Genomic DNA, 27,130 nt, shown 5'->3' with positions numbered 1-27,130 from the left:
ATGTTTCACTTGAATGCTTGAGCTGAAAGAAGCTTTAGCTAAGTTGTCTGTGCTGGATGTACAATCTTGCCATAATGCAAATTTCAACATGGAACCCAATGCCCAAGGATACACACAAAATATTTTCAATAATAACTAATAACCTTAAGCTAATCTAATTATCCATTATCAAGACATAGGTTAAGTTAAACTTGGATGAGAATGATTTCAAATACCACTCAGACCTGTTGGTATTGAAGATGGTTATATTTGCAATTTACTATCATTTGAAACATGCAATGCTAAATTTGCTAGAATATTAGAATGCATGGACAAACATTGTGTGTCATGAATAAAGAACATTTTCATTGAAAATTGATGAACATCCACTCTGCATTAATTAAATCATAGACGTGAGAGGCAGCACGCCTCCTCAAGGCAGCTCAAGCTTCTTAGAGCTGGTATATCAGTGGGTGGAGACCTCAACAGATTGTCTTAAGGAAGCTGCATTCTAATACTGACCCTTTCTGTAACTGAGCACTTGCCCAACCAGCAGAGGAATGTATCTCAAAGACCATGTCCCACTATTCATTTACCCCATGGGAGACTTGTACCACAACTTCATCTACTTACTTGTTTGTAAACTTGAATATTTTGTCCAACAAAAAAACTATTATCTCGGTTTCAACCTTAGAATCATGGAATCATATCGTGATACAACACAGAAAAAGGTCCTTCTGCCCATTGTCTGTTCTGACCATCAAATAACCATTTACATCCTACCCTAATCTATTGATTCCCAGCATGCACAAAAGGTTGGGTGATGGAGTGGGAGGATGTTGAGGATAAAACTGTTCCAGATCTCCAAAAACATTGGAGCAATGAAGTACCTCTAATATTATCCTTAAAGTGCGTAGCTATGATTTAATGTTGCACCACCTTGCTTGGACTTCCAGGTAGAGGAAATAATTCTTCATTATCTACCCTGTCTTTAAAAGGTTAAGGTGGAGTAAACAATATCTGCCTTACAGTCGACGTTTAAGGAAAAAATAAGTCATATCACTATTGTTTTCATCAATCAAGACAACTAGATGCTAGAGAAAAAACATCCAGTTCTGTCCACAGAATCACAGAATGGTTATAGCATTGAAGCAGGCATTTTTGCCCATTGAGTCCATGCAGGCTTAATGTGGCTAGTCCCATTCCCTCACCCTCTCCCTTTAGATCGGCATTTTGTCGTCTCAAGTACTTGTCTGTTCTCTTTTGAATGCCTTGATTGAATCCACCTCCACTACCAGTGCCTTCCAGATCCTAACCATTGGTGCTTACAAAAAAAAATCTCATCTCATTTCTTTGACTCTTTACAGGGACGGCAGTGTAGCCGTTAGCATAGTGCTATTACAGTGCCAGCAACCCGGGTTCAATTCCGGCTGCTGTCTGTAAGGAGTTTGTATGTTCTCCCCGTGACCGCGTGGGTTTCCCCTGGGTGCTCTGGTTTCCTCCCACATTCTAGAGACATACAGGTTAGGAAGTTGTGGGCATGCTATGTTGGCACCAGAAGCATGGCGACACTTGCAGCTGCCCCCAGAACACTCTATGCAAAAGATGCATTTCACTGTGTGTTTTGATGTACATGTAACTAATAAAGAAATCTTATCTTATTTTCCTCTTGTTCTTGAGCCCTTGCCAAAGAAAACTGTTTCACTCTAACTACCGTCTAGATCCTTCAAGAGTTTAAATACCTCTATCAGATCCCTGTTATACCATTAATAGCTGATGTGTTTTCTATCTCCATCACAGTGCTCCATAACCCTGAATAATCTTGACTGCAAAAATCTATCCATCTATTAAAGTACTTTAATGACCGAACATCAATTGTTTCTTTGAAGAAGATTCCATATTTTCACTATCCATTACATGAAGGACTGTTTCGTAAATTCTACTGTGAACAACCTTTGATTTTAAGGTCATGTCCCTTTGTCCAAGGCTCAGCCACCAGCTGAAAATATTTCTCTCTATTCAATTGCTTAACAAATCATGTAAAAGCTCAGGCTAAATCATCAAACCTAGCTAACATCAAAAATCTGTATTTCAAGCAGCACACAAGATGCTGGAGGAACTCAGCGGGTCAGGCAGCATCCACGGAGGGAAAAGGGCAGGCGATGTTTCAGGTCGAGACCCTTCACCTAGACTGGAAAGGAAGAGGGGAGATAACCAGTATAAAAATGTGGGGGAAGGGGTGTAGCAAGAGCTGGCAGGTGATAGGTGGATCCAGGTGAGGGGGTGATAGGCAGGACCCCAAGTGGGAGTGATGTCAGAAGCTGGGAGCTGACAGGTGGAAGTGACAGAAGATGACGGAATCTGATAGGAGAGGTCGGTGGAACTTGGAATACAGGGAGGGAGTGGGGGAGGGGAACCAGTGGGAGGAGTGTGTGGGTGATGGGCAGATGGTGAGGGTAGGGGAGGGAAAGAGAAAGGGTGATGGAGGGGGGGGGCAGCTGGATCAGGAGGAGAGAGGAGAAAGAAACATGAGGGGAAAGGGACAGAGGAGGAGCAGTTCCGCTCCAGATGAAGGTCTCAGCCCGAAACATCGACCGTCCATTTCCCTCCATAGATGCTGCCCGACCCACTGAGCTCCTCCAACACTTTGTGTGTTGCGTCTGTAGTCCCTTGTGTCTCCAATCTATATTTCAAGTCTAGTTTATGTCATCACAAGATCACAAGACAAGGGAGCAGAAGCAGGCCATTCGGCCCATCGAGTCTGCTCCAAGGAAAGGGAACTAGAAATGAGAAATGGGGAATGGGGGAATGGGTCATCCCTCCTGTTAATCTGAATGATAGAGAGAACTGGTAGCAATGGATGAGAAACAAAGGACTGTAGATGCTGGAATCTAGAAGAAAAACACGATGATGTTGGAGGAACCCAGCAGGCCAGGCAGCATCCGTGGAGAAAAGCAGGTGGTCAACGGGGTACCCCCCCACCCACCATGCTTCTTCCCTTCTTCCCTTTCCTAGCCTATCTTTTTTCCATACCTTTGACCCACCCCCCCGGTGGATCTGCTCTCCCCTCCTCCCCCGCACCTGCCCATCACTATCTCTTACCTGCATCTACCTATCACCACCTTGTGCCCACCTCACCTCCCCTTTTTTGTCCACCTATCACTTATTCTGTTTTTCCTTCCTATATATCGGGCTTCCTCTTTTCCTATCTTCAGTCCTGAAGAAGGATCCTGACCTGAAACGTTGACCGCCTGCTTTTCTCCATGGATGCTGCCTAGCCTGCTGAGTTCCTCCAGCACCATCGTGTTTTTCATGGTAACAATGGATAATCTACACGACATTTCATTTAATCTTTAAGGTGTGGTGTTCCAAGCCATTCAAAATACTAACCAAAACATTATAGAGCTCCAGTAATCCTCCCTTTTGTATAATTTCTCTCAGTTTGTCAGCAACAATATTACATTAGCTTTATGGTTGTGCCTGAGTGTTATATTTCAGTTAATGCACCCCAAAGTGTCTTTGTACTCTGAGAAGTTTTAATGTTTTCAAAATACCTGGTGTATTTTATGGCTCAAAATAGATCACCTCACAATTTCTTTGAAATCTAGCTAGCACAGTTTCATTATTCCCTTAATTTGTCTTCTGTATCTAACATTCTCCTAACTGTGTCAATGGTTTTCTTTCGATTCTAGGAGCTTTAATTTTACTCAATAGTTTCTTAAAAGGCAGCATACTGGATGCCTTCTGGAAGTCCATATAAAGTGTATCCATTGACATTTGCCTACTTCCACATTGGATAAAATCTGTTCTTTCCAAATTTATGTTTACTTACTATAATTGGTTCAATTATCTAATTGGAGATATATGTAAACTAAATCTCAATTGCATTCATGAAAATATTATAACTATTTATTTCCCAGAACAGACATTAAGCTATTGGGGTTATATATATTCTGATGGAATCTCATAAAACACTGTCTATTCATTAATGTTATGTAAAAAAAATCAATCAATAGTCCAAGAATTATATCTTATTGTAGTAGAGTGTTAAGCCTGTTCCCATTGAAAGATGTGGTGGTGTATGTTCTATCTCAGAAGCAGTTAAATTAAGTGTCCACCATTTATGATGCCTGGATCATACTCTCAGTCAGTTTAGTTACTGACCCAGAGACGGGTGCACTTCAAAAACATAGAGCTCAAATGGACCATGCACAAGGAAGATTGGTCACTCTGCAGCCCAAAGAATTATCTAGTGCATCAAGATGAATGTTGTCAGAATGCTTCGAAGGGCTCTGACTCATGAAGCCTGGAGACAGGAGTGAGATTTTCATCCATCACACTTTTTGTACAATATTTTAAACATGAAGTGTCACAATTTCATTTCAATCTTTCACCTCTCTACACAGTCCGAAAGCCGAGAGCAGTGGTTCGAAGCAGGAGCATCGTGGCCTCCAACTGCGTAAAGGAAACCATCGCACGTTGCCACCCCCACACCTCCTCTTCTCTTGGACATGGGTGTACACATACTCCACTTATTGGTGTGTGGATCGTAGCACTCTATAGACTTGAGGCAAGCACTTCCATCTCGACCCCCGACAGCATACAACCTGTTGACAAAAGATGTTCAGTAACTCGATGTTATGGCATCAAAAATGCTGAAACTAAAATCACAGAACGTGGAGTCTTACAACACAATTGTTTCTGTCAGCTCTTTGAAAGAATTATCTTATTAGCCTCACTCTGAATCTTCTATCCCTTAACTTAAACATATATCCTCTGGTCAATGATGTTTCTGCTAAGGGGGGAAAAGTTTCTCACTATGTACCCTATCAATGCCTCTCATAATTTTGTATACCTCAACAGAACTCCCTCGTCCTTCTCCACTCCAAAGAAAACAAACCAAACCTCTCCTGTCTCTCCTCATTGCTGCAATGTTACCTTCAATGCATTTCAGTTCATCTCCAAAATTACTATTGAATCAGATTAGAATATGTGACATTGGACCAAGAGTAGACCATAAAGCCTTTCAGTTTTCTCCATCGTTCAATAAGAAGATGGCTGATATTTCCTTTGACTTCAATTCCATTTTTCTGCCAGACCCCTACAATCCTCTGATCCAAACATCTACACGTCTAAGTCCTGAACATACAATTCCCTGGGTTAGATAGAGAATTCGAAAGATTCACAACCCTCTGGAGAAGTTCCTTCTTGTCTCTGTCTGAAATGGCTGTTCCTTTCTCATGAGATTGTGCCTCCTCGTTCTTGATTTCTCCGACAGAGAACTCACCATCCATCTTGTCAAACCCCTTCAGATAACTCAATCTTTGACCATAAGACAATTCCTCCATCCCAGGAATCAATCTAGCTTCTAATACTGGTGGATTTCAGGAAGTAACAACATATTGCATAATAAAAATACTCCAAAGGATAGTTTGTCATAATCTTTGTCCTCTGATTACTAAACTGCCTGCCATTGAGCGTGCTTTACTCTCATTGAACACACTATTAAATTACCTTCTCCTTTTTAAAGAGAATAATTCAGCTCTCTGTTTTCTGGAGAGGGTGCGTAGAAGATTCACCTGGATGTTACCAGGGATGAATCATTTCAGCAATGAGGAGAGACTGGAGAGGTTTGGTTTGTTTTCTTTGGAGTGGAGAAGGATGAGGTACACAAAATTTATGAGGGGCATAGACAGGGTACATAGTGAGAACCTTTTCCCCCTTAGCAGAAGTGCCAATGACCAGAGGCTATATGTGTAAGGTAAGGCACAAAAGATTTAGAGGGGATTTGGGGAAGAAATTTCTCACCCCAAAGTTGGTTGAAATATGGAACATAGCACCCAAGGTGAAGGTAGGTACTCCCACAACATTTAACAAGTATTTAGATGAACACTTAAAACACCATGGCACAGAAGTGCTGCAAAACGGGTCTGGTATAGAAAAGTATTTGATGGTAGACAGTGATTTGGTGGTCTGAAGGATTTGTTTCCAAGCTATATTTTATTTTAATTTATTCAAGTGATGTGGGTTATGCAGGTTGAGCCAGCATTTAATGGCCCAAGGCCCACCCTGAATTGCTCTTGAGAAGGTGGTGGTGAGCTGCCTTCTTGAACGACTGCAGTCCTTGAAGTGTGGGTGTACCCACAATGCTGTTAGGGAGAGAGTTCCAGGATTTTGCACGGTACGGTGCGGCATGGTAGCATAGCGGTTAGCGTAACACTATTACAGCACCAGTGACTCAGGTTCAATTCCGGCCGCTGTCTGTAAAGAGTTTGTATGTTCTCCCCGTGTCTGCGTGGGTTTCCTCCGGGTGCTCCAGTTTCCTCCCACATTCCAAAGACATACGGGTTAAGGAGTTGTGGGCATGCTATGTTGGCACCAGAAGCGTGGCAACACTTGTGGGCTGCCCCCAGAACACTCTACGCAAAAAGATGCATTTCACTGTGAGTTCTGATGTACATGAGAGTTGTGGACACAGCCCAGTGCATCACGGAAACAGCCTCCCCTCCATGGACTCTAAGCAGCCAGCATAATCAAAGACCCCACCCACCCGGTTCATTCTCTCTTTTCTCCTCTCCCATCAGGCAGAAAATTCAGGAGCCTGAGAACACATACCACCAGGCTCAAGGACAGCTTCTATCCCACAGTGATAAGACTATTGAACAGTTCCCTTATACGATGAGATGGACTCTTGACCTCACAATCTACCTTGTTTGAGCTTGCACCTTATTGTCTACCTGCAATTCACTTCCCTGTAGCTGTGACACTTTACTCTGTATTTCGTTATTGTTTTTACCCTGTACTACCTGAAAGCACTGTGTAATGAATTGATCTGTATGATCGGTTTTGCAAGACAAGTTTTTCACTGTACCTCGGTACAAGTGACGATAATAAACCAATACCAATACCAATATTGATATCTTATCTTATTTTGACCCGGTGACGGTGAAGGAACATTAATATACTTCCAAGTCAGGATGGTGTTTGGCTTGGAGGGCAACTTCAAGTTGGTGGTGTTCCCCATGCTTTTGCTGCCCTTGTCCTGAGGGACCTGAGGTCATGGGTTTGGAAGGTGCTGTCTGAGGAGTCTTGGTGCAGTGTATCCTGCAGATGGTACTAACTGCTGGTACTGAGCATCGGTGATGGAGTGAGTGAATGGATGCAGATGGGGTGGAATCAAGCAGGCTGCTAGTCTTGTTAGGTGTCAAGCTTCTTGAGTGTTGTCCAAGCTGCATTCATCCAGGCAAGTGGAGAGTGTTCCTTCACACTCCTGACTGGAGCCTTGTAGATGGTAGACAGGCTTTGGGGAGTTAGGAAGTGAGTTCCTAACCTCTGACCTGCTCTTGTAGTTACATTGTGTGTATGGCTATCCCAGGACTTTGGTAGTGGAGGATCCAGTGATGGTAATGCCATTGAGTATATAACCCGATGTGACTCTATGACTTCAAAGAGGAAAATCCAGTCCACTCAACTTTGTCGAAACATGGGCATATTTTCTCTATTATTGCGTCATACCCACAGCAACTTACATTTACAAAAATCCAAACATAAGAAAATACCCATGGGACTTCTTAGGAGAGTTACTGGGCAACAAATTAATCTTGAACTGCATAGGGATTCCTTGGGACAAGTGCATAAGAGGTTGCAAAACGAGTTGGATTTTAAGGACACTACAGAGGAGAGTGAGGCAGATGGGGTGAAAGGGAAGTCTGGTTCTTAGGGACCTGACAATTCTTACAACTGAAATTATAAATTACACAACATAAGCTGCTGAATGCTTAAAAAAACATTATTTCAAGATCACTGCCCAATCTTACATAAATAAAACAATATCCAGTATCCCTTAATCACATTATTTGAAGGCTGTTCATCTTCCGTTTAATACCTTTCCAAAGTATTGTTGTTTATTTATTGAAATAATTACTTGGTTATCGTCTTCCTTGTGAAAATGTACATTTATTATCTATTGATCTCCAGAATGCATTAACATCCTAAGCTGCGCTAATGAAGGTCATGAAATTTTTATTCTGAAATCAACCTCTGAATATTCACCGTGACACTGAATCTGACTGCTTGCCAGGATTGTTGAAAACTGCCGGTTTCAATTATTGCAAACTTTTTGTTTTGATTTATTTTATTGGCTGGTATTTTACCCACATTGACTTGCCATCGACCATCTTCACTATCCTGAACTTACTGTAGTTGAATGCAGAAGATCACACTTGTTTGTCCAGAGCACATCAGGATTGAGCAATGAGGCCCTGAGCATTGCTTGGTTCTCAAACAATATAATGGTGTAACATGAACAAACCAGAACATGCCACAACCACCAACTCCCTCTGGAACCTATTGACAGCTGGCAAAGCCCTTCCCCAGTTTTGCCAGCTGTCAAATATCTTAAATGTATCCAAATGTTCCTTATAGTTAGAAACACTTAATAAAGAATTGAAAAAATAGTACAATTAAATAAAACACACAATTAAAAACATTTAATTGACTTTTAATTAATTGGAAACACTAAACAAACCTCTAACTTTATCTCACATAATTCAATTTAATACACCTTCACATGTTCTTAATCAATTCACCTCAACTGCTCCTTATAGTGTCAGTTACACATTCTCACCACTCTCTGGCTCATTAATTTCTTATTGATTATTTTTTGTGACTGTCTTATTTTTATAATCCTTGGTTTTGGACTCATTTTCTCAACATCTTCCCAATCATAATTTTAATGCTCTCCATTACCCCTTCCTTCCAGCCTTGCCTTTTCAAGTGAAAAAAACCCTGATCAGCTTCTTCATTCTGCTTCCATTCTTGTGAACCTCTTGTGTACGTCCTTCATTGTCTGCTGTATATGGTTTTAATCCAGTGACCCAATTTGTCCGATGTGACTGTGGTACCACAGGTTATCTTGTGTCAAGGATGATGTTTTCCTACACTGCATAGGGTGGTACAGTGACACAGCTCATCGAACCACTGCCTCAGTGACCTGGGTTCAATCCTGACCTCAGGTGCTGTCTGTGTGGAGTTTCCACGTTCTCCCTGTTTAATGTTTCCTCTGGATGCTCCAGTTTCGTCCCACATCCCAAAGATGTGTGGATTGGTTGGTTAATTGGCCTCTGTAAATTGTCCCCAGTGTGTAGGTGAGTGGTAGAATCTGGGAGGAGTTGATGAGAATGTGGGGAGAATACAATATATGGGATTAATGTACGAATAATGTGAATGAGTGGTTTGTAGTCAGTATGGACTCAGTGGGCCGTAGGGCCTGTTTCTGTGCTGTATCTTTCTCTGACTCTATGACTCTGAGTGCTTGAATATCAATTGCTTCTTTGTCTTTTCTCATCTAGTAACATTTTTTTGGGACTTGGGTGGCATTGGGAAGGCCAGAATTTACTGCCCATCCCTCATTACCCTTGGTGACAGTGAACTATCTTCTTAAGCTGTTTCAGTTCTGATAGGTATTTAGTCATGGTGGCAATGAAGGGAGGACAATATATTTCCAAACTGGGATGTTGTGTGTCTTGGCTATGAAACCCATAAGCGGTGTCCTTTTCCTACTTGGAGGAGAAGCTTGTTGGATTGGGAGGTGCCATGGAGTGAGTGAGTAACCATTGGGTTTATTCCTCTATATTTGTTGAATTACGACAAAGTTACGTTTTGGAGATCTCAGATCAACACTTATTGCTACCATCCGATAAACTTAACTTTGTTTTATATTTATTGCTTCATAGGCTACGGATATCATTGAGTCTGCCAGCATTTATTGTCCATCTCTAATTGCCTCCAAACTAACGAGGTAGGTAAAAGTCAACCACATTGATGGGTCAGAAGTCACATAGAGGCCAGACCAAGTAATGACTGCAGATTTCCTTCCTTGAAGAGCATGAGTGAACTAGATGGGCCTTTACAACAATCCAGCAGTTTCAAAATGGCTCTTTTACAACTAGACTTTTCTTTTAAAGTTCCAGATTTATTTAATTACCTGAATTTAAATTCCCCTCAGCCTTGTGTCACTAGATCAATGGTGCAGGCAATTAGTTACTGGTGCAATAATTAAACCGTAGAGTCATAGAGTACTACAGCATGGAAACAGGCCCTTTGGCCCAACTTGTCCATGCCAACCATGGTGCCCACCAAGCTAGTCCCATTTGCCTGTGTTTGGCCCATATCCCTCTAAACATGTGCTTTAAATGTTGTTATTCTACCTGCCTCAACCACTTTTTCTGGTGGCTCATTCCATATACACACCACCCTCTGCATTAAGAAGTTGCCCTTCAAGTCCATTTTAAATCCTTCACCTCTCACCTTAAGCTTCTGTCCTCTAGTTTTTAGTTCCCCTTCACTGGGAAAAAGACCATGTGCATTTACTCTATGTATGCCCCTCATGATTTTATACATCTCTATAAGGTCACCTCTCAATCTCCTATGTTCCAAAGAATAAAGTCCTAGCCTGCCCAACCTCTCCCGATAACTCAGACCCTCGAGTCCTGGCAACATCCTTGTAAATTGCTTTTGCACTCTTTCTAGTTTAATGTCTTCTTTCCTATAACAGGGAAACCAAAACTGTACACAATACTCCAAACACGGTCTTACCAACGTCTAGTACGACTGCAACATAACCATAGAACCTTAGAACCATACAGCACAAAACAGGCCCTTCGGCCCACCATGTTGTGCCATCCATCAGACCACCCTCACACTACCTAACCCTTTCCTCCCGCATATCCCTCTATCTCACATTCCTCCATATGCCTATCCAACAAGCTCTTGAACCTGTTCAATGTATCTGCCTCCACCACCACCCCAGGCAGGGCATTCTATGCACCAACCACTCTCTGGGTGAAAAACCTCCCTCTGACATCTCCCCTGAACCTCCCACCCATAACCTTAAAGCCATGACCTCTCGTCTTGAGCATTGGTGCCCTGGAAAGGAGGCACTGACTGTCTACTCTATCTATTCCTCTCAATATTTTATATACCTCTATCATGTCTCCTCTCATCCTCCTCCTTTCCAGTGAATAAAGCCCTAGCACCTTAAGCCTCTCCTCATATTCAATACTCTCCAATCCAGGCAGCATCCAGGTAAATCTCCTCTGCACCCTCTCCAACGCCTCCACATCCTTCCTATAATGAGGCGACCAGAACTGAACACAGTACTCTGAGTGTGGCCTAACTAGAGTTTTGTAAAGCTGCATCATCACCTCGCGGCTCTTAAACTCAATCCCGCGACTTATGAAAGCCAACATCCCATTGGCCTTCTTAACTGCTCTTTCCACCTCTTGTACAACTGCGGCACAAGATTTCATTACATTTCTACTTTTTTTTTCCAATTTCACAATGATGGTGTTGGTTCAGTACATTTATCAATCAGGGAGTTAGTACAATAGAGATGCGTTCAAACTGGAATAGACTCTTAAAGGCATATTCTCTACTCACTTGCCATTTAATGCTGCTACTCCCACTGTACTTCGAGCAATGGACATACTGGCCACAAAGGTCCACTGACAGGCTTGTGGATCCCATCGTTCTACTGTATTTAGGTAACTCCAGCCATCATGGCCACCTACTGCGTACATTGGTCCTTCTAACACAGCAACACCTGAAAAAGATGGAAATTATTGATACAACATTTCAGATCTGTTCAAAGGCCTTAACAGCAATAAGCTGTTAGAAAGTCTGCAGGAGACACAAGGGACGGCAGATGCTGGAATCTGAAGCAACAAACAATGTGCTGGAGGAACTCAGTGGGGCAGGCAGCATCCGTGGAAACGTCGACAATTTCTTTCCTCCCACAGATGCTGCTTGGCCCATTGAGCTCCTCCAGCGCATCGTTTGTTGCTCCAGAATGTCTGTAGAGTGTTCTAGGGATGGAGACTCAACATCTCCCACCTGAGGTTTAGTTGCCACTCACGGCCTGCTCCTTCTCCCAGGTGGATTCCCAGGTACAACAGGTCAGTTCAAGTAGCCTTCCTCATCCACATCAGGCGGGTGGGTTTGGGCAGTGTTCCAGGACAATCCAGCCATCATTACCAAATAAACCAGTGCAATACTGGAGCACAACACCTAGCCAATTGATTACATTCAATACAGGAAGGCTTCATTACTGTAGTGTCACTGTGAAATATCCTTCCACAGAGTTTACTTATTAATAAGATAAAATTCTTATATAATTATCCAGTCTCATAACCCTGTCTTATAAAGTCTCAAATTTTATTGCTTCAGGTGATGTAGAGTATATTAAGTGGGAGATTGGAAGATAACTTTGACAAAGTGCAGTATCAGGTACAAAGTAGTGAAATATAAAAGGCAAGTGACCCTGGGTTATATCTGCTATTCCAGTGACAATGTGTTCTAAGTTTAATAAGAAAATGTCAAAATGAATGCCCTCAATATAGGCTTCAATCAAGTCATTACAGCAATGATAAATGATGTTATTTCCAAAACAAAGGGCGACAAGGAAAGCCTGCCCCATCTCAGGTCAGCCTTCCTTTCCCTGTAATTACCACATTTGCCTTCAGGGAATCGTTCGTACAAAGTGAGCAGGAAAAGTTCTATTATATTTAATTGGTTTCCAAAGTCTTTGCTTGTTGAATTATTTACGGTGGGATATTGGAATGGGATTCTTCTTTTCCTCGCTCCCTCTGATATCTGTTTGAAGCTGCAGGTGAGAATTCAAGGTGAAAAGCCAAGGATCAGTGCAGTCCATTTCACTTAATTCTGTCCCACAATTTAATATATCTGTAATTGGATGGATCTCAGCTACCATGGCATTTGATGCACAAAGACCTTCGATGTATAAGGAGTTTGATGGTGGGAAGTCTGATCAAACTGTGCGGCATATTAGAGCACTCTTGTCTCTCTGCACAGACGTTACAGAAATAAACTTGATTTCCTCAAGGGAAAGAGATTGGTCAACTAACCTTGAACTGGAATCATAACTACTGCTCCTAACCAGTCACATGAAAATACAGCAGCTGCAGCTTAAATTCCCTCACACTATTTTTGCACTATTTGTTTACTTTTGTAATTTATGGTAATTTTTTTGTCTTTGCACTGTACTGCTGCCGCAAAACGACAAGTTTCACATCATAAAAGTCAGTGATAATAAACCTGATTCTAATTCTTTTTCAGGTAAGAGTGTGCATGATCAATTGTACCTCCATCAGAATCCAAGGCAATCACAGGCACTTTACAAGCTCACCATATCCATCTTAATTACCTAATTACTCCAATTGGGATATTGCCCTTTTGAACCTGGTGAAAAACTACAAAAAAACACAAGCGTTTTTTTCCAAGACTTAATTGAATTAGATTTACTTACTAATGTTAAATACAAAGAAACAACCACAGCATCTGGTTATTTGTTTTTGAGATTCTGCAGGGAAAGATTGAGACATGGTTATTAATAGTAAATAAAATGAACCAGACAAACCTGACTTCAGAGCTTTGGACAGACTTTGCTTGCTGTTCAAGTGGTCACTTTTTTTTCCTTTTCCAAATGAGGTTTATTCAGTGATTACGACGGTACAAGTGACAATAATAAACCAATACCAATACCAATACATTACTACAATACCACAGTCGTCAACAATTCACCCTTTTTACAGGCAATAGTTTCAAATTATAACACAGTCATCTCTATCCAGAATGCACTCGAGCCCCTGTGGTGCCCACCTGCCCCAGAAAGCCCCCATTGTACCCGTGGATGCCACATGCTCCTTCTCCAGGGACAAGTGATCACTAACCACCACAGACATCCATACAGTTATCAACTGAGAGAGCTCATTGCTTAATAGCTATTTCATCGGCAGCATAAATGCCCATTGAGCTGTTTGAGAGGCCACGATGTCATGTACCATCTAAATTTATTGATACCACCCATTCATATTTCCTTGCAAGCTGCAGTGATTCAAGGTCGGATGTGAAGCAAAGGTACACAAAAAAATCAGCATCTTTTAGATCAACTAGTTACAATCTTAGGCCAATAAAAAGGGAATGCAGGAAAATACTCAGCAGGTCAGACTGCATCTGTGGAAAGAGAAACAGAGATAACGTTTCAGGTTGAAGACTTTTCTCAGTTCTGACACAGGTTTTTTGACCTGAAAAATTAATTCCGCTCTTTTTCCACAGATGCCGAGTGTTTCCAGCATCTTTCAGTTTTTGTTTCAGATTTCCAGCATTTTTGATTTCCACTTAGAATTGTGGGTTCACTAATTGCACCACATTCAAATTATCTGTAAACCAAGCAATAAACTATCGAAACTCTATCATAATCCTGAACCCACCTCAGTACCGCCCCACCATATTTTGTTTTACGTGTACACTTAGATAAAAAGTAGGTTATGAACAACAAACATACTTCTGATTAGATAGTATTTTAATGAACAAAAATAGTTTTCTCAATTGTCAAATTAGGCCGTAAGCGGAAAGTTAACGTAACCTTTGTTCCTTAATTATTCTTTAATAGATGGCAAAGGAGAATTACTTTTAAGGACTGACATAAACATAATGTGCAATGACCTACCTCAGTCCAAGTCATCTTAAGTGAGATCGCACTAACCAGCAAGTCAAACAGTCTGTGATTTTGTTTCCACTAAAAATGATTAAATTGTGGAATGCAATTCACAAAGCAGCGGGAGAAACACACGTAATAAAAAAGGAAATTTGGTTTATTCAGCCATTATAAATCAACAGCCCACATGACAACCACTTCGGAAGAATGCAAAATAAACTAGTATCCCTAATAATGATGCAATAGGATTGTGCATTATGGTATCATAGCAACTGTCAATATAACTTTGAATCTCAGACACAGGATTTATCAAAGACATCTATTTTCATTTTCCAACATTTGACAAATAGGAATTAAAAGTTTAAAGCTTGAAGGAACTTTGTATTTGAATTGTTGCATATATATATTTAAACAACAGTTATTATTGTAGAAGACCAGCAGGTCCATGGTGTTCTGAGACGAGCAATCCACCCGATTTTCCCCTCACACCCTTTGATAGTTGATGAAGTCGGGGTGGGGCTTTGAACAAACATAGAATGTAGAACATTACCGCACAGTACAGGCTCTTCAGCCCACAATGTTGTGCCGACATTTTAACCTACTCTAAGACCTATTTAACCTTTCCTCCCACATACCCCTCCATTTTTCTATCATCCATGTGCCTACCTAAGAGTCTCTTAAATGTCCCTGATTTATCTGCCTCCACCAGCACCCCTGGCAGCGCGTTCCACGCACCCACCACTTACTGTGTAAAAATCTTACCTCTGATATCCCCCCTGTATCTTCTTCCAATCACCTTAAAATTATGCCCCCTTGTGTGGGCATGCCCCCCCATTTCTGCCCTAGGAAAAAGTCTCTGACTGTCCACTCGATCTATGCCTCTTATCATCTTGTACACCTCTATCAAGTCACCTCTCATCCTCCTTTGCTCCAAAGAGAAAAGCCCTAGCTCACTCAACCTATCCTCATAAGACATGCTGGCTGTAAAAACTCTCATTGACTTTTAAATGTCTCTGACATTCAGAAAATATTACAATTGACATGAATAATGTTTCAAAAAGTAAAAGTATTATTTTTTAAAACATTAGCTATACCTATGAAAGTATTTGCAAATATTGAAAAACATCAAACAAAAAGAAGTTAATTAAGAAATCAAAACTAGCTTGGTTGTCACTGAGTCCAGGAGATGACTCCTGAGACTGGACTCTGTGTTGGTGCAAACTAACAGATTCAGCTGACTGAGTCATCAGGAAGTTGCGGACTTTGATATTACACAGCAGAGAAGGGACAGTGTTTCCCACAGATGCCCCGTGTCTCTTCCATCAGGGTCTGCAACTTCTGAATTAAGGCAAGGACACTGGAGGTACTCCTAATGAGCTGATGTAATGGGACTAAAGTTAAAATAGCAATTATATCCAGCAATAAATGGGTTAAACTGGTACGCGCAGAGTAATGTGCACAGCTGTATGAACTTTTTTCTTCTTTTTGCTGAAAGTGCTGATATGGCATAAGCAATTGTCACGTGAAATTATTTACCTTAATAAATTGGTAAAATTGATTTATTATTGTCACATGTACCGAGGTACTATGAAAAACTTTGCATGCCGTCCATACGGATCAATTCATTACAACAGTGCATTGAGGTAGTACAAGGGGAAATAATAACAGAATAAAGTGTTACAGTTATAGAGAAAGTGCAGGGCAGGCAGACAATTAGGTGCAAGGCCATAACAAGGTAGATTGTGAGGTCAAGAGTCCACCTCATCATACTAGGGGACCATTCAATAGTCTTATAACAGCGGGATAAAAGCCGTCCTTGAGCCTGGTGGTACGTGCTTTCAGGCTTTTGTATCTTCTGCCCGATGGGAGGGGGGAGAAGAGAGGACGTCCGGGGTGGGTGGGTGGGGCCTTTGATTATGTTGGCTGCTTTCCCGAGGCAGCGAGAAGTGTAGACAGAGTCCGTGGAGGGGAGGCTGGTTTCCGTGATGTGCTGAGCTGTATCCACAACTCTCTGCAGTTTCTTGCGGTCTCGGGCAGAGCAGTTGCCGTACCAAGCCGTGATGCATCCTTAGTGTAGTTTAGTGTATAAAGGGGGAGGTTTGTTGTGACTCTTCGGACCTCTCCTCAGACTAGGATCGTGGGCAGTGCCAGGAACATCGAGTTCTCCAAGACAGCCGTTGATCATCTCTACTGAGTCCCCGACATGCAGAAGGGTTTGAGACTCGTTGCTTTATTAATATTCTTAGCGACTTATTTATTTTTTCTATTTATTATTCCTTTTTCTGTACTTTACCATATCTTAATAAATTTACTATTTTGTAACCTTACACCATTGAAGTGTTCTTTCTCCATCACTGATCTGAATCCTCGAAATCTGCTTCGTGATACCCCATTACTGGCGTATCTGCCTGGGTGCCTGCCTGCTACGATTAGTGAGGGAGATCTCCCTGTCACTTAGCTGCATGCTGGCATTAAAAGCAGGAAGCGCCCTCTCAGCCCCGCTCTTGGGACTCATGAGAAGGCCACTTTCTCCCTTGCTTCTTTCTTCCCTCATGCAAAACTATGCGATGGAAAACAGCCAAGTTTAGATGGCATGATGGTGGTGCCGTCAGGTTCATTGTAACCTGACAGGGATAACTGTGCTCCTTTGGGCAGAGGGACGAGATGTGACTGATTAAGAGGTGCGATTACGGAGTAGGTATGAGAAGTTGGTCCTGTTAGCAGATCATCCGAAGACTTGAGGATATTTATGATCTGAACTATAGGAGTGTTGGAAATAGAATTAATCACAACTTTTAAGAGGGAATTGGAATGAAGGGAAATAATTTTCAGGACTAAGGGGAAGGAGTGGTAGCCTAGGACTGACAAGATGGCTCCACGAGAGCTGGCATTGACTCAATGGGCTGAATGGCCTTCTTTTGTGTCATAACAAATCTATGTTTCTATGATTCATGCCACAGTGTTTAACTTGGTCAATGGGGAAATATGCTGAGTTCCAAATGGATCTACCCTCTGAATCATTCTTGGCTTATACTTCAAGGACAGATGTACAACAATCGGAATGTCATCTGCAGTTCTCATTTTGTAACATTGCATTTGAAGGCAGACAGGCATTCATCTCTATCATGACTTGGTGCTACACAGCCTAACCCAACATGAATTCAGGAATTAAGAACCATTTTATGACATGGTGCAATTTCACCCCCCTGAAAAATGTCAATTCAGCCTGAGGATATTTAGAAACTTGAGCTTCAATGCACTGCAAAAGCAAGGAAATGATGTGAAGTTTTCTTCAAAGGTCACACAATGGGTCGTCTTCATCAATGAAGAAATACATCTGTCAAAATGCAGGCCGAATCAGTGAGGTTTTTAATACTGCCAGAGAATAAAGTTAAACACAGATATTTCGGCAAAGAACCGTCAAGCTTTGTTTATTCCAGGCTCAGTTTGAAGACCAATGGAAGTAAGCCAAGGGGGTTAGTGTTGATGCATTGTAAACTGTTCTTCCTACTGAGTACCTGAGTTGCTCATGCACTTTAAAGTCCACTTGGTGAAATAAATCCAGGGGTATAGATAGGGTGAATGCTTGCAGGCTTTTTCCCCTCAGACTGGGTGAGACTGGAACTAGAGGTCACAGGTTTAGGGTGAAAGGTGAAATATTTAAGGGGAATCTGAGGGGGAACTACTTCACTCAGAGGGTGGTGCGAGTGTGGAATGAGCTGCTAGCGGAAGTGGTGAATGCGGGTTCAATTGCAACATTTAAGAGAAGTTTGGATAGGTGCATGGATGAGAGAGGTATGGAGGGATATGGTCCGGATCCAGGTAGATAGAACGAGGCAGAAAACCACGCTGACATGGACTAGGTGGGCTGAAGGGCCTGTTTCTGTGCTGTAGTGCTCTGTGACTATGATGCTATGATCTTAATCAGACCAGCACCAATATGAGACTGGCCCAGTTTCAGGCTCTTATGAATAATTAAGTGTCATTTTGATTCAAAAGCAGAACTAGAGCAAATGCTCTGAGTGACTTTATTATCGTTAATTGGTTGTATTGACGATATTCATCATGATCAAAGCTGTAATTCAACAACACCTTTTTAACATTATTCATGAGTAAACTCTGCACGGCCATTCAAGAATTTCACCAACCAGTTTTTGTCTTTCCAGGGATGTGTTTCTCAGTTAAAGGTTTGGGGTGGATCGCACTAATCTTGGCCCATGCCTTGTGAATGCTGCCTACCCCATCCTAGTGGCCACAGTAAGTTCATGCAGCTGAGCCGGTAACATCAAACTGTTGGCAACATCGTTACATTCCTTGCACAAAGCAGAGCTATCGCAAGCGATAGGTAGAACATAACATCACAGTACAGGCCCTTCGGCCCACAATGTTGTGCTGACATTTTATCTTGCTCTAAGATCTATCTAACCCTTCCCTCCCACATAGCCCCCTATAGGTAGGTCACAGGAAATACAGCCCCATCCGCTCCCCACTTCAGAATCAGAATCAGGTTTATTAGCACTGACATATGTCATGAAATTTGTTGTTTTGCGGCAGCAGTACAGTGCAAAGACATAAAATTACTATAAATTACAAAATAAGTAAATAGTGCAAAATAGTGGGTTCATGGACCATTCAGAAACCTGATGGCGGAGGGGAAGAAGCTGTTTCTAAATCACTAAGTGTGGGTCTTCGGGTTCCTGTACCTCCTCCCTGACAGTAATAACAAGAAGCGGGCATGTCCTGGATGGTGAGGGTCCTTAGAGATGGATGTCACCTTCTTGAGGCACCACCTCTTGAAGATGTCCTCGATGGTGGGGAGGGTTGTGCCCGTGATGGAGCTGGCTGTGACTACAACCCTCTGCAGCCTCTTGCAATCCTGTGCATTGGAGCCTCCATACCAGGCGATGATGCAACCAGTCAGATTGATGGCCTTCTGACAGCTCACCCATTGAAAACAGAAATATACAGTGAAATAAAGTGAAAGTAAACTTCTCTAAATCTAATCTTTTAATGAACGGACCCCAAGACCAGGGTAGGTACATCAGAGGGTTCAGGTACGACATACGACTCAGCAACCAACAGAGTGCTCTTGGTCTCAGTGGCGCTTCTGGGGCAGAGCAAAAGGTCAGGAGTTCAATGCATCTGATCTCCAATGCAACCCTGACTTCACTGCACAAGCTTGCACATGGAATCACATTGAGGCATACATTAGCTCCTAGATAACTGTTCTCTATAAATACCAACAGACACATAGCCAATTATGTTGCTTCGATTTTAAAATCCTCATCCTTTTTCCAAATCCCTCCCTAATTCTGTAATCTTCAGTTCTGGAGATGTGTATTCTCAGATTTCATCACTTTATCACTGGCAATCATGCCTCTAGTCATCACGACCCTAAGCTCTAAAATTCCAAAATTCCCTCTCTAAACCTCTCCACCTCTCCTCACTTACAATGCTCCTCAATACCCACTGCCTTGACTTAGGATACTTGTTTTAATATCTCGATATATAATTTATTTTTTTCCGCTTAAAGAGATCCATTCCTACTTTGGAAGTTCTATATACGTGGAAATTTGTTGAAGTATTGTCTGCAATCATAATAATGAAGCTAACTTAAAAGTTGCACAATTAATTCAATAATTATCATTTTATTAAATTACTCACTCTAGATTAAGCTCAAGAGGACAATAGGTCTTCTACTTCTGTCAATCTACACCTTAAGAGGGGTTTGAAGTAATACAATAGCATGGATAGAGGGCTGGCTAACTAGGAGACAATCAGAATAAATGGGCCATTTTTGGATTGGCAATCAATAATTAGTAGTGTGCCACAGGGATCAGTGTGAGACTTTAAATATTTATAATCTATATTAATGACTTGGTTGAAAGAATGAACGTATTGTAGCCAAATTTGCTGACGATACAAAGAGTGAGCAAGTTACGAAGAAGATACAAAGAGTCTGCAGAGAGATATAGATAGCCTAAACAGGTGGGCAAGATGCTGGCAGATGGGGGAAAATGTGACTTTATTCACTCTGGAAAGAAGAAAGAGAAAGCAAATTATTATTTATATGGAGTGAGACTACAAAATGTTGGAGTGTGTAGGGATCTGAGGGTCCTAGAGCATAAAACGTAAAGAATTAATCTGCAGGAACAGCAAGTAATTAGGAAGGCTATGGAATACCTGTCTTTATTGCAAAAGGTGTGGAGTGTAAAGGTAGGGAATCTTTTCTGCATCTTTACAGGGTGCTGGTGAGACTGCACCTGGAGTATTGTGCATGTTTCTTGCCTCCATATGTAAGGATGCTCGCATTGGAGAGAAGGTTCAGTGGGCTGATTCCTCTGTGTGAAGAAAGCTTGAGCAAGTTAGTCAGGCCTATGCTCACTTGAGTGTGGGTGGATGAGAGGTGGTCTTATTGAAAGATATCAGACTCTGAAGGAGACTGACTGGGTAGATGCTAAGAGGGTGTTTCTGTTGGCAGGGTATCTAGAACCAGAGGGCATGGCTTCAGAATAAGAGGTTTCCTGTTTCTGACAGAGGTGAAGAAGGGGTTCTTCTCTCACTGGATTGTAAGTCTTTGGAATTCCTATACCAGAGAGCTGTGGAGACAGATTCAATGGATACACTCAAAGCAGAGACTGGTAGACACTTAAACAGGAAGGAATCAAAGAGGCTGGGCAGAGAATGGGAAGAGGCCAAGACTTTATGAACAATAAACTATTGAATCGCAGAGCAGCTCGAGAGGCCAACAGGTCCAATCCCTCTCCTGTTTCTTGTGTTCTTTAGTACAAGTGTGTGCACATCACAAGGATTCCTGTGGATCTCTGAAGTGCTTTCACTTCATTAGTAATTAATTTGCTAATTGTTTTCATCATTGGTAAATGCTGAACATTGCCAAAAGCCCAAGCAAGCACTGGAGTTGATTTTCATTTCCTTCACCGGACCAACTGTGTCGAGTAGCTTGACCACTGGGTGGCGTCCAGCTTCACTTTGGACAGAGCCCATAGCTGCAACTTCAAAGTATCTTATGGATGATACAGGGTTTTGACCCAAAATGTCAACAATTGCTCCCCCCCCCCCCCCCCCCCCCCCATAGATGCTGTTCATCCCACCGAGTTCCTCCAGTTGATTGTTTGTTGTTCAAAGGATCCGCCTGCTTCAATGACAGACCACTTTTGGGACATTAATTGGTAATTGGTTTACTATTGCCACATCTACCGAGGTGCAGTGAAAAGCTTTTGTTTGTGTGCCATCCAGACAGATCATGTCATCCATAATTACATCGAGGTAGTACAAATAGGGAAAAAAAACAGAATGCAGAATATAGTGTCACAGTTACAGAGAAAGTGCAGTGCAGGTAGACAATAAGGTGCAAGGCCATGATGAGCTAGATTGAGAGATCAGGAGTTAATCGTTAGCGTACAAGAGGTCCATTCAAGAGACTTATAACACTAGGATCGAAGCTGTCCTTGAGCCTGGTGGTACATGTTCTCAAGCTTTTGTATCTTCTGCTTGATGGGATGGGGGAGAAGAGAGAATGACCAGGTTGGGATGGGTCCTTGATTATGTTGGCTGCTTTCCTGAGGCAGAGGGAAGTGTAGACAGAGTCACTGGAGGTTTTGCATGATGGACTGGGCCCAAATCAGCCCCTAATTTTCTTTTACATTCTAAACAGATGTCATGATTAGAGGCCCTCAAAAGATAAGCATGGAATTACTTTTTTTGGGTTCAGGAGAGAGAGTGTGACTGAATTCAATCTAATGCTTCCACTACACATCAGTGAGAAGAGGGAAGAATAGATAATGGTATAAATCTGAGGCTATTAAAAAAGAGGCTATGGATTTGCCCTTGGATATTGCCCTCAATCTGCTGGTCTTCCAGGGTTGCAGAGGCCACATGGGTGTTACTGCAGGCATTGCATTTGCTCCACTTAAAGGTGGGGTGGTGCATACGACATCATCTGGCTATTTCCAATTCTTAGGCATTTTAAAGGGACAAAGCATCACATTTTCAAGGAAAAGTCATCCATCCGAAACACTGATTCTGTTTCTCTTTCCACAGATACTGCTCAACCTGCTGAGTGTTTCCAGCATTTAATTTTTTTTTATTTCAGATTTCCAGTATTTTGCAATATTTTGCTTTTGGATTTTCTTTTTCTGGGAATATTCATTACTAAAAATTTAATGATTCCAGGCACGGAATAATAGGCATGGTTTGGGAACAGTGTCTTCAAGCTAGAAAATAGGGTCATTGAATTATGCAGCACAGAAACAGGCCCTTCGGCCCAACTTGTCCATGCCGACCAAGCTGTCTGTCTGAGCTAGTCCCATTTGCTTACATTTGGCCCATATCCCTCAAAAACTTTCCTGTCCACGTCCAGACCGAGCCAAATGTCTTTTGAACATTAGAATTGCACCCGTCTCAACAACTTACAGCATAAGTTGAAACATTTTGTGCTAAAGAACTTAAACTTTGCTGATCTCCTGCTGTTGTCTTGAAAGAATGGCCCTTCCACTGGTCATGAGGCCTTGCACGGTGGCAGGCCATTGCATGAAGTAATCTGTCATGTTGGTGGGCCAGAATAAGCCCCTTCCAGATTTTAAATGTGTCCATCAACTTATAGAAAATCCATTGCATCAGAATTGCTACAATACCACTTTTTAACTTTTTGCCACAACTTGATTTGCTGTCATCAAATTGGATCTCTACGGAGCAGTCACTCTTCTGACCTTGGCCCTATTTTCCTATAGATATTTCTGTTAATAATTAATCGGAATTGCTGACAGTAATTTTATAAAGATTGATTAACTGTCTGCTGTTGTGTTTAATATGGTGTCTTCAGGATTAACAGAATTGCTGAAACAGAGTCATTGTATAAAGTGATGCTTTTGAGAAGTTAAAGATGTGTTAAAAAGATTTATAGATTGAATTAAACCAGTGCAGTGCTATCAACTATTTGCAGTGTTTTTTTTTGGATGACAGAGCAGCTTACAGTAGTAAAAACCTCAAGGTGCTTTTCAGGATTGCTATCAGATGGAAAAAAAGACATTGGACAAATGGCCACACTCCAAAGCAAAGAGAATTGGTTTTAGGAGAAGCAGACAGAATGAGGGTCTTGGCAGCACCAAGCACACTTACACTATATTTGGACTACAATGGACTTTGTCATTTTTTTTTGTTCTAATTGTGCTCTTTCTTGTAAAACTTGTGTATACTTTATGTTTATGTTTTTCTTGTGAATGTTGCTTATCTGATGCTCTGTGCCTGTGATGCTGCAGCAAGTAAGTTTTTTACTGCACCTGTGCGTAGATGTCATATGACAATAAACCTGACTTTGATTTTGATGTTTAGGGCATTGAAAAATGAAATCTGCAGGAGATCCGACCTGAAATACCACAGAAATCTCGGAGAGCTGTAGAACTGGAGACATTACAGAAAAAGGGAGGGGGAAGGTCATGGCATGCTCAGTGACACAGCAGGTAGAACCATTGCCTCGCAGTGCCGGCGACCAGGGTGCAATCCTGACCTCCGGTGCTGTCCGTGTGGAGTTTACATGATTCCCCCTTGACTACGTGGGTTTCCTCTGGGTGCTTCAGTTTCCTCCCACATTCCGATAATTTGTAGGCTGGTAGGCTAATTGGCCACTGTAAATTGTCCCCAATGTTTATGTAAGTGGTAGAATCTGAACCGGGTGTGGGGAAGTTGATGGGAATGTGGGGAGAAAAAAATTGGGTGTAGGATTGGGGTGCAGGATTGGTGTGAATGGGTACTTGATGGTCAGTGAGCTGAAGGGTCTGTTTTCATGCTGTATAACACTGATATGAAAACAAGGATGAGAATTCTTACTTTTGTGAGCTATTTTGGGTCCTGTATCTAAGGAAAGATGTGCTGGCCCTGGAAAGGGTCCAGAGGAGGTTCACAAGAATGATCTCAGGCATGAAAGGCTTAATGTGTGAGGAGTGTTTGATGTCTCTGGGCCTGTACTCAGTGAAATTCAAAAGGATGAAGGGGGGGATCTCACTGAAACCTACCGGATAGTGAAAGGTCTGGATAGAGTGGACGTGGAGAAGATGTTTCCATCAGTAGGAGAGTCTAGGATCCGAGCGCACAGCCTCAGAATAAAGGGGCGTCGCTTTGGAGCAGAGATAAGGGGGAATTTCTTCAGCCAGAGGGTGGTGAATCTGTGGAATTCATTGCCTGGAAGACAATATCCTTGTAGCCTCCCAAGACCATGTATGGTGGTTTTCCTATTTTACAAAGGTAATTACGTTTTAAAGGTACTTAAATACTTTGCAACAACCTGAAAGGATATAACAGGCTCTAATTAAATGCCACTCTTTAGTTTTGACTCTTTTTGATTTCTCTTGTAAAATTTTCCTGGCAAAATTCTCAGATAGATAAGTTTGTGCATGAATTATCGCAGATAGGAATCAATGGGAATTTGACATGTGCTGAGAAAAGAAGAGCCAGGTTCTGTGCCTTGGAATTCCGTGGCATCCTGGACAATTCCTTGGATGTAAGGAGTGTGGTAGTGCAATGGTTAAGTTAATGGACCAGCAGACATTGATCCAGAATCCCACCATGGCAGCTGATGGATTTAAGTTCAATTAATTAATTAAATAAATAAGTTTGTTGGCCTTGGTAACAGTAACCATGAAGCCACCAGAACCCATCTAGTTGCTAATCTCCTTTCAAAAGGAAATCTGTCATCCTTCTTCAGTTTAGCCTCTATGTATCTCAGACCCACCAATGTATTTAAGTCTTAGCCATCTCCTTTGTTCAAGAGCAGTTAGGAATGGATAAAAAAATGCTAGTGATGTTTACATCTCATGGCCAAACACTTAACAAAATCATCCCATTGAACATATTGTGTTCAGTTCTGGTCACCTCATTATAGGAAGGATGTGGAAGCTTCAGAGAGGGTGCAGAGGAGATTTACCAGGATGTTGCCTGATTTGGAGAGCATGTCTTCTGAGGATAGGTTGAGTGAGCTAGGGCTTTTCTCTTTGGAGAGAAGGAGGATGAGAAGTGACTTAATAGAGGTGTACAAGATGATAAGAGGCATAGATCGAGTGGACAGTCAGAGACTTTTTCCCAAGGTGACAATGGCTAACACGAGGGGACATAATTTTAAGGTGATTGGAGGAAGGTATAAGGGGGATGTCAGTGGTAAGTGTTTTACACAGAGAGTGGTGGGTGCGTGGAACGCACTGCCGGCAGAGGTTGTGGGGACAGATACATTAGGTACATTTAAGAGGCTCTTGGATAGACACATGAATGATAGAGAAGTGGGGAGCTCTGTGGGAGGGAAGGCTTAGATAGATCTTAGAGCAGGATAAGATGTCGGCACAACATTGTGGGCTGAAGGGCCTGTGTTGTGCTGTGGTGTTCTATGTTCTATGAAAGGCATAATTCCAGACAGGATATTTATGATGCGAGGTTGCATGGAAATTAATTTACTGGCTTAGTTTCAAAAGATTTTTTATCTGAAAACATGAGTTTGAATCTCACCAGTCACCTAAGGAATTTGCATAATTAAATAAATCTTAAATAAAACAGATTTAACATTGATATTTTTGGTGGCCGTGAAATGACTGGATGATTTTAAAATCCTATCTTGCTCATCAGTGTCCTTTAGGGAAGGAAGTTTGATCATCCTACCCAGCCCAGCCTATGCCGGATTCCAAACCATTGCAATGTTGTCAGCTCTTATCTGCCCTCTGCAGTAACCTATTCAATTCAAGGAAAATTAGATTTGGGCAATAAATGTCACTGATACCTATATCTTGTCTATATCTTTTCATTCCCCAGGCTTTCCTGCAATCTTTGTCGGTTGTGCTTCACTGCCTCGACCCTGATTGAAATTATCAAGAACAAAGATATTGCACATTGGCAAAATACCGCATCTTACAAATTAACCAACAAAGTTGGAGAGTTGTTCCTTATAGATATTCACAGTTTGATTCTTCATTTATTATAAAATACTGCAGAATGATGTGGCTTTGTTCCATGAAGAAATGTGAATGGTATGCTATTACAGATAAATCAGTGCCTCCTTTAAAACATTAGCCAGATGAATTTGATACAAGTGTGTTAAACACTCCTGTGATAGCATCACCAATAGTAATTTGTAAGCAAAGGACCAAAATCTGCAAACCTAAGAATATTCCCTCTCGTATCACCTGATGCACTGAATTCTGCAGTGATATGATCCAATGATTGAAGGCATCGAAATAAAACTTTAAATATTACATTGTCAAACTACAATCTTGATGGCATGCCAGATTCTACATTACTTGCATATTCATTTGGCCAAACTATGGAATATTTTTTATTCAATCCTGTTGTCATATAAAATCCAGAATTCATGATGGATATTGGGAGTTGGTGTTAAAACACTTCATTTTGTACATCTCCCACTCTCCATAAATCAAGATTGATGAGAGATGAAATTATTTTGCAACTACCACAGAAATTATAATGGTCTTCGGGGAATTTTGTATTTACCTCAGAATAGTTCTTCAGCGTTTTCTGCCTGGAACAAATAACTCTGTCAATTTTATTCAAATGAAGGAAAGGGTCATTTAAAGGAGGGTCTGCCTCAGTTTAAAATTGACAATGGTGAAATGCGATGTT

The 27,130-nt window shown here is 41.7% G+C and overlaps 1 protein-coding gene across 1 annotated transcript in view; it reads right to left on the bottom strand.

The window, feature by feature from the left end:
• The window catches only part of LOC127575909 (kelch-like protein 1), a 276,782-nt gene that overhangs the window by 6,421 nt on the left and 243,231 nt on the right, over nucleotides 1-27,130 (bottom strand). The window contains exons 8-9 of the mRNA XM_052026137.1: nucleotides 11,419-11,581; nucleotides 4,374-4,586 (exon numbers count right to left, since the gene is read on the bottom strand). Coding sequence (XP_051882097.1) covers nucleotides 4,374-4,586; nucleotides 11,419-11,581 — 376 coding nt within the window. The remainder of the gene's footprint in view (nucleotides 1-4,373; nucleotides 4,587-11,418; nucleotides 11,582-27,130) is intronic.

This window comes from Pristis pectinata, chromosome 11 (assembly GCF_009764475.1).
Source record: "Pristis pectinata isolate sPriPec2 chromosome 11, sPriPec2.1.pri, whole genome shotgun sequence".
NCBI classification, from domain to species: Eukaryota; Metazoa; Chordata; class Chondrichthyes; order Rhinopristiformes; family Pristidae; genus Pristis; species Pristis pectinata.
This window is presented reverse-complemented; position numbering and strand designations above follow the sequence as displayed.